Genomic DNA, 18,899 nt, shown 5'->3' on the forward strand with positions numbered 1-18,899 from the left:
AATTAAATAAAACGATTTATATAAACATAACAATTTAAATAAGAAATTGTATTGCAATATTCAACATAAAATGTTGTTCAGAAAAAAGAGAGGGAGATGGACTTTGGCCCTTAACTGTGACATGTCCATACAAATCCATACTGAAGTCTCGTCTCAGTGTTATGCTGTTTATAAACTGAAAGAATCCAAAAAGCAAATGAATGTATTTCCGAAAACTTTCCTTCAACAATGCATCTTTGCCTTTTTCACTGCATGTGTTCATAAATGTGTCAGAGATGATATTCTGTAAAGGAACTGAAAGGTATGACTCTTTGTTTCCAGGTCGTCGTCACATTCAGACCAGATTAGTGGAGCCCAGAGCCTCATCGCTGAACAGCGGCGACTGCTTCCTGTTGGTCACTCCAGATCACTGCTTCGTCTGGATCGGAGAGTTCTCAAACGTTATCGAGAAGTCGAAGGTGGGCGCTAAAACGTTATTATATCTTTCATTAATAATCATTACACACGGTGCCTTAGACTTAGAGAGAGTATTAGTTTGGACGTCTAGAATCAATGCAACTGGGTTTTAGTGTTTGGACAAAGATGATTCATACAACATTCTGCCTCTCATTTCCACTAACACACACACTAACACACACTAACACACACACTAACACACACTTGGCACATAGGCCCATCCTCCTTTTCAAACACACTCCTTCTGGCTACATCTCGTTCCTTTCCCCAGAGGAGATGTGTCTAGACACTTTGTCATAAACTCCTCCTTGCTCAGTGTTGTTAATCATTTGATCACGATTCAGTCTATTTAAATCACCTTGTCTTCAGTGTCTGACCCAGTTGTTAAATCGTACCTTTTGTCCAAATGTGTGGATGCATGTGACGCAGAACACACAGCAAACAGACATCACCACTGTCTCTGTCGCCAACTAAACATCTGTTTCCTGTCTGCAGGCGAAAGATATGGCCACCTTCATCCAGACGAAGAAGGACATGGGCTGCAGGGCGGTCCAGGTGCTGACCATCGAGGAAGCAGCCAACCCTCAGGCTGCAGAGGCCCAGCAGTTCTGGACCGTCCTCGGAGGACAGACCGCCTACCAACGTAAGACATGAGCCTTTAATGATCAGATCGCACGAGAAGGATCAAGTTGTTGCTCTCAACATTTCTAGCAAGCCATTTGCATTTTCTTAAAGTGAGCCGGGAGTTAAAGTATATTGTTGTAAGATAAGATGGACCTTTTTTAATCCCAGTGGGGAAATGCAGTAGTCTAACAGCAACAGGGTAAGAATGAAAAACAGGACAGCACAGATTCACAAAGATTAATACAAAAACATAAAAATGATAAAATAACTATAAAATAAGAAATTAATTAAAATGAACATATATACATATTCGGTTATACAGTATATACATATTATATATATTTACATGTGTGTGTGAAAGCAGCTGTAATTATGTCCAGTAATAGACACAGTTAGGGATGGGTATCGTTAAGGTTTTAACGGTACTACTACTTTTATCGATACCGCTTATCGGTCCGGTCTTTTAACGGTTCTCTTATCGGTCCGGTCTTTTAACGGTTCTCTTATCGGTTCTTTTGGAGAAGAAAAAAAAGGTAAACTAACAACACGCCTCAAACTGACGGCACTTGTCTCAATAGCATGTTTTAAGTTGAAGTTGTCTGAGGTCCTTACCACCAGCTAATAAGTAGTTTCTTACTGTCCTAATGTGCTCTATGCAGTGACTGCTTTTTCGTCTTTTGTTTTCTTAGTTATGTTCTCTGTATTTTATATGTTTGTGTTTTGTGTAACGTTGCTGCCTTCTTAGCCAGGTCAGCATTGAAAATGAGATTGTATCTCAATGCTTTTGATCTGGTTAAATAAAATAAATAAATAAACAAATTGTGAACAAATCTAACATTGCTTTTTATTTAAATTAAATACACAATATTTCACATCAAAAGAAACAACAGTGTTTTAACAAATCGTATTAAATAACCTGATGACAGAACTGTAAACAGAATAGCTGAAACTTTAACAAACTAATTAACTCAGTTTCCTCTAATCATTAACCCATGTTTGTATAATGTAGTTAACTCCGTGTGTTGCTGCGAGCATACAGAACACCTGACGTGGAAACGTTCCTCGTGGACGGGGCTACAGAGCTGCTGGAGAGACAGTGGAACCCGGTGCATTCCTCCGTCTGGATGTGGAGCACTTTGATAAATGTTTAGACAAACTGCTCGTGTTACCGCCCTCACATGCTAAACTCTTATTGCACTTTTGGTAACGAGCATCGAGACGGGTAAAGGTTAACCACACCTCGCGTTCTCTCCGCCATCTCCTCCGTGTGTGTGTGTTGCTGCATGTAGCAGCTGCGTGTGTGTAAACTGCCCCGCCCCCTCGCAAGCAGGCGGGAGAGATCTCTCGTCTGGATTGGAAAGATCGAAAATACAAACAATAATCATATTTTGCAGTCTTTTTACGCATTAGAAACGGAGTTGGCGAAACACTAAAACTGCATAGCGAATACATGCATACATATCTTTAACATGTCTCCAGTACCGATACAAAGACAGATAACGTCGGAGCTAAAAAGATGTCTGTAAATCAGTTTTAAAAATAAATGTTGCCAAAGAAACGACCCAGAATGAACACTTTTCCAGCCCTGATTTAAATCATTTGGGTATTTAAGTTCTAAAATGTGCTAAAAGCAGAATCCAGTTATTTTCCGCTCCCAGACATTGTGGCTTCATGTGCCACTGAGCAACCTCCACAGTAAAGGATGGGTCCCTTCTTCAACCCTGTATCTAGTTCTCCTTACACTATGATACCCTGCTAACCCTTTCCGATGCATGCCCACTGAGATGTCTTTCTGGTTGTGCTTATAGCGGCCGGTCCACCAGAGGAAGATGAGCAGTTTGAGAATGCCATCGTAGAAACAAACTGCATCTTCCGACTGCTGGACGACAAACTGGTTCCTGACGATGAAGAGTGGGGGAAGGTCCCTCGCAGCTCTCTGCTGGCCGCCAAGGAGGTCAGTGTTTTCAACCTGGGTTAGATTATAGTCCAAAGAGCGGTGCAGGAATGAGTCCTGAAACCTGGACGTGAGAAATGAATGCATCAATCCCTTGATTCAAAGACGATGGGTTTTTTAACTTGCTTTTGGTTAGATGACTGAAATAAGGTCTGTGGTTAACAACAGTTGCTAACAAGCGGCCAAGTGAGACTACTAAACTTCATCAGGCTGAACATTAGCCGCCTTTAGCTTAGCGGTGGTGACGTGAAGTCATGCGAGCGCGATCTAGTTAGTTTACATCCCAACATTAGCTATTCACTTCATCCTCTTCATTACGCTTCACCTCCAGTACAGTGTTATAGAAGTGGTGTTAATAGTGGAGATTGTCCTGCTGAACAAAACCTTTAAGTATCACAAACGTGCCACAGATCATCATTTGTGCTCCAAAAGGCAACGGAATAATCTCGTTGTTTTTAATCGAGGGCGCCGTTTCGTAGCTAAATTCCAGGTAAACCTACAAAAATACGTCATCAGTCCACAACTCTATAAGGACATGGGTTTAGGAGAGTTCATTTCAAATAGAAGTTGTAGGAGAGCCACAATGATGATGATGATGATGATGAGTGTCAGCTGAAGGTGGGAAGATGGGAGGATAGGAGGGAGAAGGGGGAGCCGTCTCCTCATGTAATCTGATTAAGATTGTGCCCCCAGTGGTTCCTGTTTTCAAACAAAAGAGAGATTAGAGGGAGAGAGTTTGAGGCATGTGAAACTGAATCAAAGAGGAAGTAAAGGAGATTGGATGTGTTTGAGGCGTGGTGTTTGTACTTAAACCTAGTTATAAAGCCTATTAACTGAAATCAAGAATGTAGCGCGGCATCAAAACAAGAGCTCTTACATACCTAACTTTACATCCTGTTATGTTATAATGACATGGTGACTTTTTCCTCTCGAGGACCAAGCTCTGAATATCAATAGTTTTTGCTTCGAGCTGGGTTTTATTTTGTCGCTTAGCAACAGCAGGTGTCATGGCGAGCACGTCCTGCATCCATCTGTGCACTGATGAAGCTGCGGAGGGAATGAAATGAGTTCAGGACAGCGGGGCTAACACCAATCAGTGCTCTGCATATTAATGATGGAACATGTTACGGCCTTTTAAATCTACTGGCATGATATTAGTGCCGTTTGTTGTGATACGTGTTTTTCTGTTAAATGCTATTTTTCCCAAGTTAAGATTTTTTTTTTTTTATTGTACTATTTATTTATGTTAATTATTCTCCATTTGGTCTTACATACACACATACATGGGTTTTAAACGCTAAAGGGGACCTAGATATTCAGAAAAGAAAACTCACTCATGCTTTCTTCTTGTGTTTGTTGTTGTTGTTTACACGCTGCAGGTGTTGGTGTTTGACTTCGGCAGTGAGGTGTACGTGTGGCACGGTAAAGAGGTGACTCTGGCTCAGAGGAAGGTCGCCTTCCAGCTCGCCAAACACCTCTGGAACGGGACGTTTGACTACACCTGCTGCGACGTCAACCCGCTGGACCCCGGGGGCTGCAACACACTCATACCCAGGTGACACACACACACGCACACACGCACACACACGCACACACACACACACACACACACACACACACACACACACACACACCTTGTTATCACTTGCAGCCACATTCAATTGACTTGTTTCATTTTCTGAAGGATATATGCCAAATATAAGTAAAGCAACTACACAGAATTTTTATTTGAGATTAATTTTGGAAAATTAGTTTGGAAGCGAGTAACTTCAAAAAAGAATATATAAAATATAAACACAACTGTTTCCAAGATGCATAGTGTTACAAACGAATTGTGCGTCATTATGCACATTATCACAGAAATCTTTATGTTGTGTGCTATGCTCAAAAAATATGCAAACATGACAGCAGCCAAGGCAAGCTTTTTATTTTAGCTTTATTTCATCTTAAGCCACCAGTATAAGTACATTTCAAATGAATCCCTTTGATATGACTGCTGAATGCTTTTTTGTCCCCACAACATGACTATTACAAGTACACACACTCGCAAACACATTTGTATTACGTCCGTCATCGCTACAATATATTTACTATACCTAAAAAGAGAACATAAAAACACTCTTGTACCTGTTCAAAACTACACCTGCATATTCACACTCACAATAATTCAATGAGCTTAATGTAATTGAAGCTCTGTGATATCGCATAGCTCACAGTGTAATCTTGACATCCCTTCTCCTTGTCTTTGGGCGTGTGGCTGACAGGAAGGGCCAGGGCCGTCCTGATTGGGCGGTATTCGGCCGGCTGACAGAGCACAACGAGACCATCTTGTTCAAGGAGAAGTTTGTGGACTGGACCGAAGCAAAGTCGCCGACACCAAAGGAAGGAGGCGGAGAGATCGTACCTGAGCAGAAGGTGAACATCTGACTCTTATCCCATGAGGATTGCATTATTCACACACAGCAGAGAGTCGTCATAGCGCCATCTCTTCATCTGTGTACTGCGGCTCATCAGTTCGTGTTGCCAGGAACAGTTGCTTACACACTGGGCAATAGGAATATAGACCATACGTCTTTGTAGTGGATGCCATTCAAAGCATCATAGAGAATACATCGTTCATGAGTAATCAATAGAGAACTAATATGGTATTAAAAACTTGTTTTGTTTCAATAACAAGGGCTAATGCCAGTATACACAACATAAACATACAATCAATAACATGAATAATGAATAACACATTATAAGACACTTGGATTTTAAGTGATAGCGATAAAAGAAAATGTGCAAATATTATATGTATATAAATAAATGGAATACAAACAAATAAAATCATTAAAAAATATATACAAATATAATTTAAATAATAAATTAATTAAATAAAAACTGTCTGAAAGGTATATTTATACCATCCTAAAATGTGCTTTCGTGAATAAATCCTATCCGTTATCTTTACCCCCTACGTCTTATTCTACTTCTTGTTGTGTTTCAATAACGAGGGATAATCCCAGGATACACAACATGGGGCGGTGGTGGTGGCGAAGTCGATAGGGACTTGGCTTGGCAACTGGAAGGTCACCAGTTCAAGTCCCGGCAAGACCAAGTGCTACCGAGGTGTCCCTGAGCAAGGCACCGTTCCCTACACTGCTCCCCGGGCGCCGTTCAAAATGGCAGCACACTGCTCCTAACACTAGGATGGGTCAAATGCAGAGAAACAATTTCCCCACGGGGATTAATAAAGTATATCAAATCAAATGAGTAATGAATAACACAAATCATACAAATTAATATTCAGAAATATTAAAAAGTATATACAAATAAATACATAAATAAAATAATAAATAAAAAAGTTATAATAATAAATTAAATGTATATAGGATATTTCAAGAGACCCAAGGTCGCTTTACAGAAAAACAGGAGTAAAACAAAAAAGTCAGACAGACAAACAGTCAGTCAGACAAAACAACAAATAAACTAGGGGCCCAAAGCCTTGGCAAATAATGGGACTTGAGGGCCCTTTTTGAGGCATCAAGAGTTGCAGATATACATAGTCAGACAGACAGACAGTCAGACAGACAGACAAATAGTCAGACAAACAGACAGACAGTCAGTCAGACAAACAGACAGACAGTTAGACAGACAGTCAGACAAACAGTCAGTCAGACAGACAGACAAACAGTCAGACAAACAGTCAGACAGACAGACAGTCAGACAAACAGACAGTCAGTCAGACAAACAGACAGACAGTCAGACAGACAAAACAACAAATAAACTAGGGGCCCAAAGCCTTGGCAAATAATGGAACTTGAGGGCCCTTTTTGAGGCATCAAGAGTTGGAGATACACACACACTAAAAGGATACACACACACTAAAAGTCCTCGAAGGATCGATGTGTGTTATAATGATTTCGTCCTAAAATGTGCTTTCGTAATAGATCCTATCTGTTATCTTTCCCCCCTGTTCTCTCCCAGGAGGCCCAGGGGCGAGAGTGCCGGCCTTACGACGCCACCCTGATGCTCCCCGTCCTCGAGACGTCCATCTCCACCATCGTAGACGGGACGAATGTGGGACGCGGCCACGGCCCGGTGGAGACGGAGGACCACATGAGGATTCAGGAGATCACCACGGCCTCGGTGGACGTCTGGCACATCCTGGAGTTCGACTACAGCCGCCTGCCACGCCAGAGCATCGGCCAGTTCCACGAGGGAGACGCCTACGTGGTGAAGTGGAAGTACATGGTCAACACCTCAGGTTAGATCATCTCAAGTACATTTCAAAAGGTTGCAAAAAAATTATCTCAGTATTATTAAAGTGTAATTGAACTGTGCCTGTGGGTATTTATGTGCAATTATAATTTAATGTTTTGTTTGGCCTTATGATAACTAACATTGGATGACCATTTTAGTTTTCATTTAATCTAGCACTGTAAATGCAGTTTATGTATGTTCTGTGTGTGTGAGGACCCCAGGAAGAATAACCAATGCTCAAGCGAGTGCTAATGGGGATCCTAATAAAGAATAAGAATAAGTTACATGGACTCCAGCCCCTGAGTTTACTTGTCGAGGCAAATTACGACCTCTAGTATAAAGAAAAAAATTGAGTCACTAGAGCGTATTGCAAATTATAAAACAAACTCACCCTGTTTAGTGAGGACTTATTTTGACATACATCAACAACAGATAAGACTTACAGTAGATCCTTTCGAGAGAAAGTTGAAACAAAGTGAATGAGCTTACAACAAAATACTTATTATTTTGTTTTAGAGATTGTAAAAGTTGATAATGATGTATTACTCGTTTGAGGAACTTTACATTCAAAAGCACCACAACATTTGAAAGCCTTAATCTTTAAAATAAACATCTTTCAGGCTTGGTGAGCTCATAAATATCAGGAAGGTGAGACGTTCTTCATCTGGAAGATTCAGATAGAGTCAAATACTCAGATGAGTCATAAAAAACACACAGATAAACACAGTTTCATTTGAAATATTTTAATTATTTTGTTGTGCCTGAATTGAATGCCATTCATTATGGAAAATCCCAGCTGCACCCGATGATGTCACCCCAAAAACAGTAGAAAGTATATGACTGGGTTAACTAGTAAAACCTAAAACATGAAATTCTGATCATAAATCTCCTCTCAAAGTGAGGACAGCTATTTGTTAAAGCTTCAGGGTTAAGATGTCCAGAGTGTGACAAGAGATAAACTCTGTCTCCCCCGCAATAACAACGGTATTATTGACGGTTCAGAACAGTTTGTTGATTTGTTCGTGTGTCCCAGTGGGTCGCAGGCAGAACCCGGAGGTGAGGAGCAGCGGGCCGGGGAAGGAGCGATGCTGCTACTTCTTCTGGCAGGGCCAAAACTCCACGGTCAGCGAGAAAGGGACGTCGGCGCTGATGACGGTGGAGCTGGACGAGGAGAGAGGAGCGCAGGTACAAGAGAGGAGGCTTATAATATAACAGAAAGTAAAAAATACGATTCAATATTTCAGCGATTTAATGGTAATTTGTGGATGTTCGGTGTCCCTGATAAGACACTAACTAGGGCTGCACAATTAATTGAAATGTTATCGAAATCGCAATGTGGACAACAAAAAAATTGTGTTAGTCTATTTATTGAACATGTCAACAGTCATTTATTTATTTTTAGAATAATAATTTAATAAGACATCAATTATTGTTAATGACAAAGCGTGGTACAGATCTTCTTAAAAAAATAATCTATTCATCAATGTTATTAATAATTGATGATGCAAAAATGCTCATCCCATCAATATCAAGAATCAAATCGCAAATCAGTCAAATTTAATGCAATACATATTTTTGTAATGATTGATATTGAGATGTTACATCAATCAATTATCCAGATACCTTTGTGAGGTCATTAGTGGCAGTTTGTGATGTTGACGCTATTTCAGTGAAACAATGCCGTTACAGATTTATGCTTAATTCTCTCAGAAAGTTACTGGAAGATACATTTTTGTGGATAAAAGCTGAACACTAGATAATGAAGTACTTTGTTTTAGTAGATTCCGTTCAGAATCTGACTCTTAAAGTAGTGTTTTGCATTATGTTCATCACTTGTTTCCCCCTTGTTCCAGGTCCAGGTGCAGCAGGGGAAAGAGCCTCCATGTTTCCTTCAGTGCTTCAACGGAGGGATGATCGTCCACGCTGGCAAGAGGGAGGAGGAGGAGGAGAACAATCAGAGTAAACTTTTGAAATGTTTTTATTCTCCTTATGTACAGCTTTCAAAGTAAAGGAAATGAAGTCAGGTATCTTTTGTAATATACTTACAAAACATGGGTTATGGATTTGTTAGTTTCACGTATATCATGATTGTTTCATCATGTTTTTTTGGATGAAAGTATCTCTATGCATGGTCCTTGTTCAATAATGATGATGACTTTTGCCGAATGATTTAAAGGGCTGTAAGAACATGTTTATGTTTAAGAACATGTTTAAAGAAAGCATATAGACAGCATGAAGTTGACTTTTGATTTTGTTCTGGTTTTATGTTTCAATATTTGTAAGCAACTGTGACTGAAAGGATATTGCTTTAATTTGACTTTTTTATGGTTATTTCATTCGACCCCCTGCTCCTTTCCACCATGCGCTATAAAAAACAAAACTAAAAAACAACCAGTACATGTTCTGTTTTAAAATAACTGCCATGTGTGGAATAAATCAAATAAAGCTATATATATATACTGTATAAATAAGCGATGTATGGTCTGTGTGCAGGCGATTGGCGTCTGTACTGCGTGCGGGGCGAGGTGCCGGTGGAGGGCCACCTGCTGGAGGTGGCGAGTCACTGCAGCTCCCTGCGCTCCAGAGCCTCCATGATCCTGCTCAACATCAACAAGGCCATCATCTACCTGTGGCACGGCTGCAAGACGCAGCTGCACACCCGCAGCGTGGGGAGCACGGCCGCTCACAAGATCAAAGAACAGTGAGTTTATTTATTTGTATTTCATTGTACCTTTATTTAATCTCATTGAGATAACAAAATCAAGAGAGTCCTGGCCCAAGAATGGTAACAGCACAGTTACAGACCATTTTAAAACACACAATCACAACACAGCCATACACAAGTTAGCCAAAGCATTTACAGCGGCTTCAAGGTCACTTGGAGTCGCTTTGAGTTTGTGTAAAGAAAGCAGCTCTCTGAGTTTCAGCTCAATTTGCAGCTGGTTCCGAGCCTCAGGAGCAGCGTAACTGAACCTCTTCAGTACGGACTTTTGGAACCGTCATCAGGAAAGGTTAGGAGGAGATTTTAGATCATATGTGTGAAAACAGTCACTCTTTTGATCATGTCATACAGAGTCTGGCTCAGAACAATATCCAATCGCCTGTTGGGACGCAATTGAATGGGCTACTATGAGCTACAGCATTTGTAAATATTATTCTGAATGAACTGCATAGATGTCCCAGCCTTCACAATGTACCCTACGCACTTAATAAATTATCTTTGTCTTGTACAGGTCCTCTTTAAAATCCCACTATGATCACTTTAAACATATCATTCAATGATAATGAGAATAATAATGCAAAATTATCAATCCTTCCAATATCGTAATTATATCGTATGTGAAATATGATTGGTGACTTTTCACTGCACGAGAGAGAAGAAGGAGGCTTTCCAGAATCATATAATGTACAACACTTGATACTGTCTGAAACGATGTCCATGTGCTCCTCTGTCTTTGTAGGCTTTATAGGGTTATAATGATCACAACTGGTCGGCGGTGGATGTTTTTAGTTGAAACATCATTACATTTTCTTGTGCACAGATTATATTGTGTTTCTCATTCCTCAGGTGTCCTCTAGAGGCGGGGCTTCACAGCAGCAGCAAGGTGACGATCCATGAGTGTGACGAGGGGGCGGAGCCTCAGGGCTTCTGGGAGGCTCTGGGGAGAAAAGACAGGAAGGCTTACGACTGCATGCTGCAAGGTAACTACGTCATCTGATTACTTCATAATATACACTTGTCGATTCACTCTCAGCTCAAACAGCGAGAACAGTTCTATTTTCTATTCAATCGATCGTACATTTTGAAACTTCAATTTGGCCAATTCAAGTTATTATAGAGGTTGAAATGTAACTATTTAAAAGGCCTCCAATCTGGCTGGATACTATTTTTAAAATAGTGCACTTAACATATTGTATCATTATGAAAAAAAATAGTTGTTGTGTTCCTTTTCTGAGATTATCAGCTTTTATTTATAAACATTTTTTTAACAATAAAAGCCAAAAGTCTCAAATCGCCTACCCTAAAAACACAGGGCAACATTAAACAACAGGGGAATGGAGAACTTAAAAAGAAATAAACAAAACCAAGTATTTAATTAAAGCGTTGGTAGTTAACCATTGTTTTTACACCCATGACTAAAATACTACATGTACTGTAACATGCAATACATAGATCCAGAACTCTGTGCTGCTTTCGTCCGGTGAAACCTTGATGATTGATTTATCTTGATGTTGGTTCTTTGATGTCTCTTTTCAGACCCGGGTAAATTCAACTTCACCCCGAGGCTTTTCCAGCTGAGCAGCACATCTGGAGAGTTTGTGGCGAATGAGTTCTTCCACCTGTCCAGAGCTCCAGAGCTGGTCAGCTCCCTGCCCTTCCTGCAGGAAGACCTGTACAACGCTCCACAGCAACCTGGTGAGCCGCACACCAACAGGAAACCAGGAGTTAAGATAAGAAGACAAGACAGGGTCCCCGTGGATCCTTAAAAAGTTGAATGAGTGTGCAGAGAGGACGTTGGTTTCCATTGGTCTACTCCTGCCATAACATTCTGTTTTTGTTTGTCATGTTGGGTAATGCATACTGAATACTTCCCGTGATTCAAATGCAATACAACTCAGTAACGGTTTATACTGTTTTCTAGTTCATCGATTTTTTTTGTATTGGTATTATTTTTTCCTTTTAGAGGTCTTAAAAAGGTCTTAAAAGTCATTACATTTGTACTTGTGCAGATACCTATTTAAGCACTTTAAATAATCTATTTATTTAATAGTGTTTTAGCACTTCCGGGTTCCCTCTTCTCAAAGTCAAGGGTTTTCTGAATGAGTTTTTGGTTTGAAGCCTGAAATGAAGTCTGTGGTAACAAGCTGAGGAGATGTTCACACTTTGTTCTACGACATAACATATGTTAGTAAATAATCTAAACATGGCTTTTGCCAACAAGTGAGTCACTCGAGCGTATTGCAAATTAAAAAAACATACATACAATGTAGAACTAATTTATTGACGACCGATTTTGGCAGACATATATCAACAACAAATAAGACTTGGAACATCTACAGTAGATCCCCTCGAGAGGAAGTTTAAACAAAGTGAACGAGCTTCGAAGTTAAGATTTGTGACAAGAGATAAACTCTGTCTCTCTCGCAACATTATTATTGACAGTTCAGAAGAGTTTGTTGATTCTTTTTGTCTCGTATGTGTGACATGAAATACGACAGTGAATAATCTAAAAATGGCATTTGCCAACGTGACTAGATGAGCCTGCTAAATGTCATCACGCCGATAATTAGCCGTCTTTAGCTTAGCGGTGGAGACGTGATTCGTGTGTGGTGTGACCATGTCTCGTGCTGACAGATACCATGCAGTAATAAACCCGGTCCTCTCCCTGACAGCGCTGTTCCTGGTGGATAACCTCCACGAGGTGTACCTGTGGCAGGGCTGGTGGCCGCAGGACAGCGAGAGCACCGGCTCGGCTCGTTTCCGCTGGGATGCCGACAGAAAGTGCGCCATGGAGACGGTGCTGCAGTACTGCAAAGGTGAGAAAGGCAATGAAATAAATGCTGTGTGAACGAGATATCTAATATATTATAATATTATGTTTCTATACTTCAAATCCCTCGTGTGAAATGTGCAGGGCGACAGTCATTCTCATTGTGTGTCCGTGTTGTTTGTTAATCCTCTGTCAAGCATTCGCTCGTGGTTTGTACTGAAGTATCGTGTTTTCCCTTCCTGCAGAGAAGAACGAGAAGAAGCCTCAGAAGTCGTATCTGATCCACGCCGGACTGGAGCCGCTCACCTTCACCAACATGTTCCCCAGCTGGGAGCACCGAGAGGATGTGGCCGAGATCACAGAGAGGGTACGCACACACACACACACACACACACACACACACACACACACACCACACACACACACACACACACACACACACACACACAACACACACACACACACACACACACACACACACACACACACACACACACACACACACACACCCACCCACACACACACACACACACACACACACACACACACACACACACACACACACACACACACACACAGGTGATTATATTTACTATGAGTGCCGCCAATAACAATGGGACCCAACTAATTCAACCCATAATTGATCACAAAATAATAAATCATAATAATATATACAAAGACTAATAACCAAGTATGACCAACCAAAAAACATTTATTAAATCTACAACGCAAAGTACCACTTTCTGATATTCATGGCTCCAACAACACTATTAATTAAAAACATAAATCATATATAAGAAGCTGACATAGTCACCGGGACGTCACAGATTAGTTTGGCTGTCTTCCATGTTTAAGCCTCGATGTACGCATCTGTTACCTTCTTGTTTGGAACAAGAGGTGACATGAGAGGTCGGAGCACAATAAGATATGGTTAGTTTTGGTACTTCAAGTATCTTTTGAAGCTAATACTTTTGCAATTCTACTTAAAGTGGATATGTATTTATGTTTTGGGTATATTTTCCCTTTCCTGTAGTGTTTTATAGGTTTTTGTAAAAGCTCTGCAAAGGCTAAAATCCCAAAGTTCTCTCTCCCACACGCTCTCTCTGGCTCTGGTTTCAGACAGAGGGTGAAAAGAGGTGCTGCAGCACAGGCAGTATGAGCAAAATAAAGAGCTTCTTGAACATTAAAGCATGAAGACAGTACAGACAGAAAATACACATATAAAACCTGAACATGGGCATAATGTTTCCTCTGTAATTAACATAATGAGAGCAGGGCTTTTTCTACACTGTGCTATAAGTACATTTACTTAAATGAAAGATCTGAGCTCTTCCTCCACCTCTGAATATAACATAATGCATTAAATCAAATCCAGCACCCGACACTTTGTACGCTGCTATGGACAGTCTTGCACTAATGTACTTTCTCAAAGATATTGAAGTGACTGTTATTTTTGTATATTGATTGTTGTGCTTTTATTTAGGTCTTAATGTGTGCATATGTATACATGTGTCTTTGATTGTGTGTATATATAGGTATATACATATTTGCATACATATCTTTTTGTACTCGACATTGTGGGAAGCGGTATTTGGATCTCTCTCACAAACTGAAAGATTGACAATAAAGTTGCCTTTGACTTTGAAAGGACTTGATGCAGTGATTTGTGCCGCAGGAGGCGGAGGTGTGTCACCAGATCATCCTGGTGGAGGACGTGTTGGCGCGGCTCTGTCAGAACACCTTCCCCCTCGCCCAGCTGCAGGCCCGGCCCCTCCCTGAAGGAGTGGACCCCCTCCGGCTGGAGATATACCTCTCGGACCAGGACTTTCAGGTCAGAAAGCCTCCCGAAAACCTGCTGCACCAAACCTGATTTACTTTTGTGTTTATGATGTCCAGGCAGGGTTACATACAGGGCTGCATGACTTGACATTGAAATGATTTGAACTGACTGACTGCAATATGCTTCACACTGACTCTGTATTATTCAGCTGTGTATTTGATAGGAAGCCAAAAAAACATCAAGATATTTCCAGAAGCTGCTCCATCCAGCAGACATACATGTAGAGCAGGGGTGTCCAAACTACGGCCCGGGGGCCAAATGCGGCCCGCCGACCATTTTGAAACGGCCAGCAAATTCAAAAAGTATAATGAAATACGGCCCACAAATGTCTTGTATTGTACTTCTTAAATATATATGTTCAAATATATTACACAGTATTCATGTGTTAAGAAGCCCAATTTTCAAATAACTTCAGTCAATTACATTTGGAAACATGTTCTAAGAACAATAAGTTGATAAGAAAAAAGCCCGATAACTTATTTACATAACACGCTTGAAATAAACCCTTCATATTACCTCTTGTGATAATCAATCTGAGGCGTCTGTTTTAAGGAATGAGCTGCCAACAACATATATGAAACCCCATGGAGAGCTGTGTGCTGTTCTTTTCTTAAGCATTTTCAAGTATCAATAATAATTGACCTAACCCGAGCAAAGAGAAAGTACTGAGAGTATTGGGACCCACAGCTATTATAATTTGTATTTTTTTATTTAGTGTTGTCCTCTATTGCCACTGTTGGAAGAAGTATTTTATTCAGGTAGAAGAGCAAAAAAGTTACTTTAGTAAAAGTAAAAAAAGATTGGACATTGGATTGACTTTTCCAACTTATAACATAACTTATGAGGCAAAATACCTCGAGTGAGGGGCCCAGCCCTTCGTATATCTGTCTGTATGTGGCCCTCGGTGAAACACGTTTGGACGCCCCTGCTGTAGACAGATATATATGAAGCAGTAAATAACAACAGGACTTATTCCTCATTGTAGGTTATATTTGAAATATGCAACGGTTGATTTTTCCATCAAATCTCCAACTTCCTCTTCCTAACATCCATCCTAACGCCATCTAACTCTCACTTCACAGCGCGAGTTGTAGGTGGATCAGGTAAGAAGAGACATGTGTGTGATTCAGGCGACCTCTCTTCTCTACGGCACGTCAGCACTGTGTTTCTTTTCTTAATATTTAATATTCACGTGGTTTGACACCTCTGTTTCTGTTTCACTGCTGTCTCCTCCGTGTGGGTCTGGTTGGGGAAGTTTAGCGCTTGGCTGCACGATTACGTCTGAAGCGATCCTCCTGATTATTCTCTTAGATCAAATCCAGTCAGTCGAGACCTTCAACGGCAGCCGTCAAAAACCATTCAGGATGTTCAACGGATATACGATGACACACGAGACACACTCACATCCTACTCCTGCTAGGGACAGCAACATTAGAAACTACAAATATATATTTAAAGTATTACATATATTCGTTATTGTCATACTTTTATTACAGCCATGATTTGAAAATATGAATTCCTTTTTTGTACAAAGTGACTCAGAGACTTGAAACCAGTTTTTAATATTACTCATTTGACAGAAACATTTATTTCAGCATCTATTTTGATAACAGATTAATTTCCATTCATCAGCAGTAACACCAACAATTTATATTTTATATATTCGTTTGTGATATCCTTTCGGGTTTTAAAATGACTGTTGAGGAAATATAAATGGTTATTTATGTAGATACAATTATAGTTTCAGTCGTATAAATAGAAATGTGTCATTAACTTATTGTTTTCAGTAGGATAAGTTGTATATTTAAAATGTATTATTCAAGTAGAAATTGACCTCCATATAATCCTCAATGGTTAAAGATTGATTGAGCCGTTTTCAACACACATTGGAGTGTGTTAACAAAACGTTTTAAAACACCTTTCGTGATAATTGAGGCAGCCATTGTTCCTCTTCACTACCTTCGACTACACCACACTCTTCTGCTAATGCTACTCATCTCTTCTCACACACACACACACACACACACACACACACACACACACACACACACACACACCACACACACACACACACACACACCACACACACACACACACACACACACACACACACACACACACACACACCCACACACACACACACCTGAGAGTCTTTCCCCTTCGTTTGAATAAATGCACTCATGATTCACCGTCAGCTGCTCTCAGTCTGACTCACTGTTTGTCTTTGGAGCACAAAATGGAGGCATGAAATCACTGAAACAACTAAACTCCCCTTGTAACAACCCACACAGCGATACGTATATATATCATTAACAAGAAAGCAGTGTGTTTTCTCTCAAACAGCCCAGTATCGACCAAACAGACAGTATATTAGGATACAAACTACGGGTAATCAGATATGAACCAAATTAGTCTGATATGCAGAATGTATTGCATTATTGACCGATAGGAATATGTATTTTACACTTTAATATACGTAATACCGTTTTAAAATTGACATCTAACTGTGATAGAACCAAGAAAACTATATTTAAGTCCTCAGACCTTAAGCGGGTAATATTTCTTACATTTTAATCAAACGTAGATGACAATAAGACTTTCTATCGTAGAGAATATTTAAAAAGAAATGTGTACCCTTGACATATGGAATCATTCTGAACAGTTTGAAAGGCTTATAAGTACGAAATGTAAAGAGATTAACAACATGTGCAGTATTTGAAAGACTCTAATTTACCTGGTCTTACCTTATTAGCACTTTGAGTTTTTTGAAAAGTGCGCTTATAAATAAAATTGATTATTATCTGAGGCAGAAAAAGAATCCATTACATTCGCTGGGTTTTTCTCCAGAAGATCAATTTTGAAGAATCCACAGATGTTATCAGTTACAAGAAACAACACTTTCCGTTAAAACAGTACATGAAGTGAAATGTGTGTGTCCTGATGAATTACCTGCTGTCTCTACTTCTATTTGCAGAAGGCTTTGGAGATGAAAAGAGAGGAATATGAAAGTTTACCAGGGTGGAAGCAAGTGAACATAAAGAAGGCCAGAGGATTGTTTTAAGAAAGTTTTTTAAATCGAAGATGGAAGCAGCGGATAAAAACTGGCCCGTTGAGATGGAGATGGAGACGGAGGCACAGGAAATGTCACATTAACCTGTTTTGATGGAAACACGAGAGGACATTGGGATGGAAAGTACCGGAATCTGAAGAAAGGGAACACAAAGGCCGACACTCGCCTTGCTTATAGTCATGTTTCACCTTTAAACTTTGTCATTACGTAACAGAAATTCAAACATTTTAAGAGAAAGTGGAAAAATAAACGTTGCTTCGGTTCATACACGGTGTTTTGGAGTCCCCTCCAAAGTCAGGATTCAAGAATGAAAATGTGCACATAGTACGCTTGGTGTCAGAGTGCCATGCTGTGTATGTATGTGTGTGTGCGGCTGTATATAATGTTTGTGTGTAATGTGTGTTTGTGTACGTGTGTAAAAACAAATCCCGTCACGTCAGATGTTATGGGGAAAGGTTTTTTTCTTTCTTTTCTGTCCGGATGCTGTCTGACCACGTAGGATCTGAAGTTGCTCCATTGTGTTAATACTGCTGAGTCGTGACCTACCGAGATGTAAGAGTTGTAATTTTAAAGGTTTGACGAGGAAGAGAAACAGCAGCTCTGAATGTATAGTGCCTTGCTTTTTGTGTACAGTTTATATACAGAAATTCTAGTCTGCATTTTTAAAGACTTTCTTTGTGATATAAGACATAGTGAATTAAATCACAATAATGATCAACTCGAAAACATGTCGTCCTGTGTCTCTGGATTCAAACATTTTAACACTTAATTATTTTATCTAAACCATTACATTACATTTAGCTGACGCTTTTATCCAAAGCGACTTACAATAAGTGCATTCGACCAGGAAGATACAAACTTGAAGAAAACAGAATCATAAAGTACATCAGGTTTCATAGAGCCAAACATTTCAAGTGCTACTCAACTGGCTTTATATAAGCCATTCCTTTGTTAGTATCAAAAGTCCGAAATTATACGATTTAAAATAAAAGCAATAATTGTGGCTTGATATTGAGTAAGAACATGTTTTTATGAACCACACAGCTTCCGGTCTTCCACGACCCGACCGGAGAAAAAGACGTGCCTACACGTTACCAGTAGAAATACATTGCTTTTAAAATCGTGCTGTGCAACACGAAAAAAAGGGGGAAATCGTGTTGGTGAACACGAATCAATAGATTAAAAATCATGTTGGTGAACACGAAATGCCGGGGGGTT

The 18,899-nt window shown here is 40.0% G+C and overlaps 1 protein-coding gene across 1 annotated transcript in view; it reads left to right on the forward strand.

The window, feature by feature from the left end:
- Nucleotides 1-18,690, forward strand: part of LOC117461785 (supervillin-like) — a 73,012-nt gene extending 54,322 nt beyond the window's left edge. Inside the window, 15 exon segments of the mRNA XM_034103717.2 lie at nt 322-458; nt 952-1,099; nt 2,889-3,034; nt 4,414-4,589; nt 5,299-5,449; nt 7,004-7,283; nt 8,313-8,464; nt 9,133-9,238; nt 9,773-9,980; nt 10,848-10,981; nt 11,538-11,696; nt 12,674-12,817; nt 13,017-13,138; nt 14,447-14,602; nt 17,586-18,690. Coding sequence (XP_033959608.1) covers nt 322-458; nt 952-1,099; nt 2,889-3,034; nt 4,414-4,589; nt 5,299-5,449; nt 7,004-7,283; nt 8,313-8,464; nt 9,133-9,238; nt 9,773-9,980; nt 10,848-10,981; nt 11,538-11,696; nt 12,674-12,817; nt 13,017-13,138; nt 14,447-14,602; nt 17,586-17,672 — 2,306 coding nt within the window. The 3' untranslated portion in view covers nt 17,673-18,690.
- The last annotated feature ends 209 nt before the right edge of the window (nt 18,691-18,899 follow it).

Source organism: Pseudochaenichthys georgianus, chromosome 17 (assembly GCF_902827115.2).
Source record: "Pseudochaenichthys georgianus chromosome 17, fPseGeo1.2, whole genome shotgun sequence".
Lineage (NCBI taxonomy): Eukaryota > Metazoa > Chordata > Actinopteri > Perciformes > Channichthyidae > Pseudochaenichthys > Pseudochaenichthys georgianus.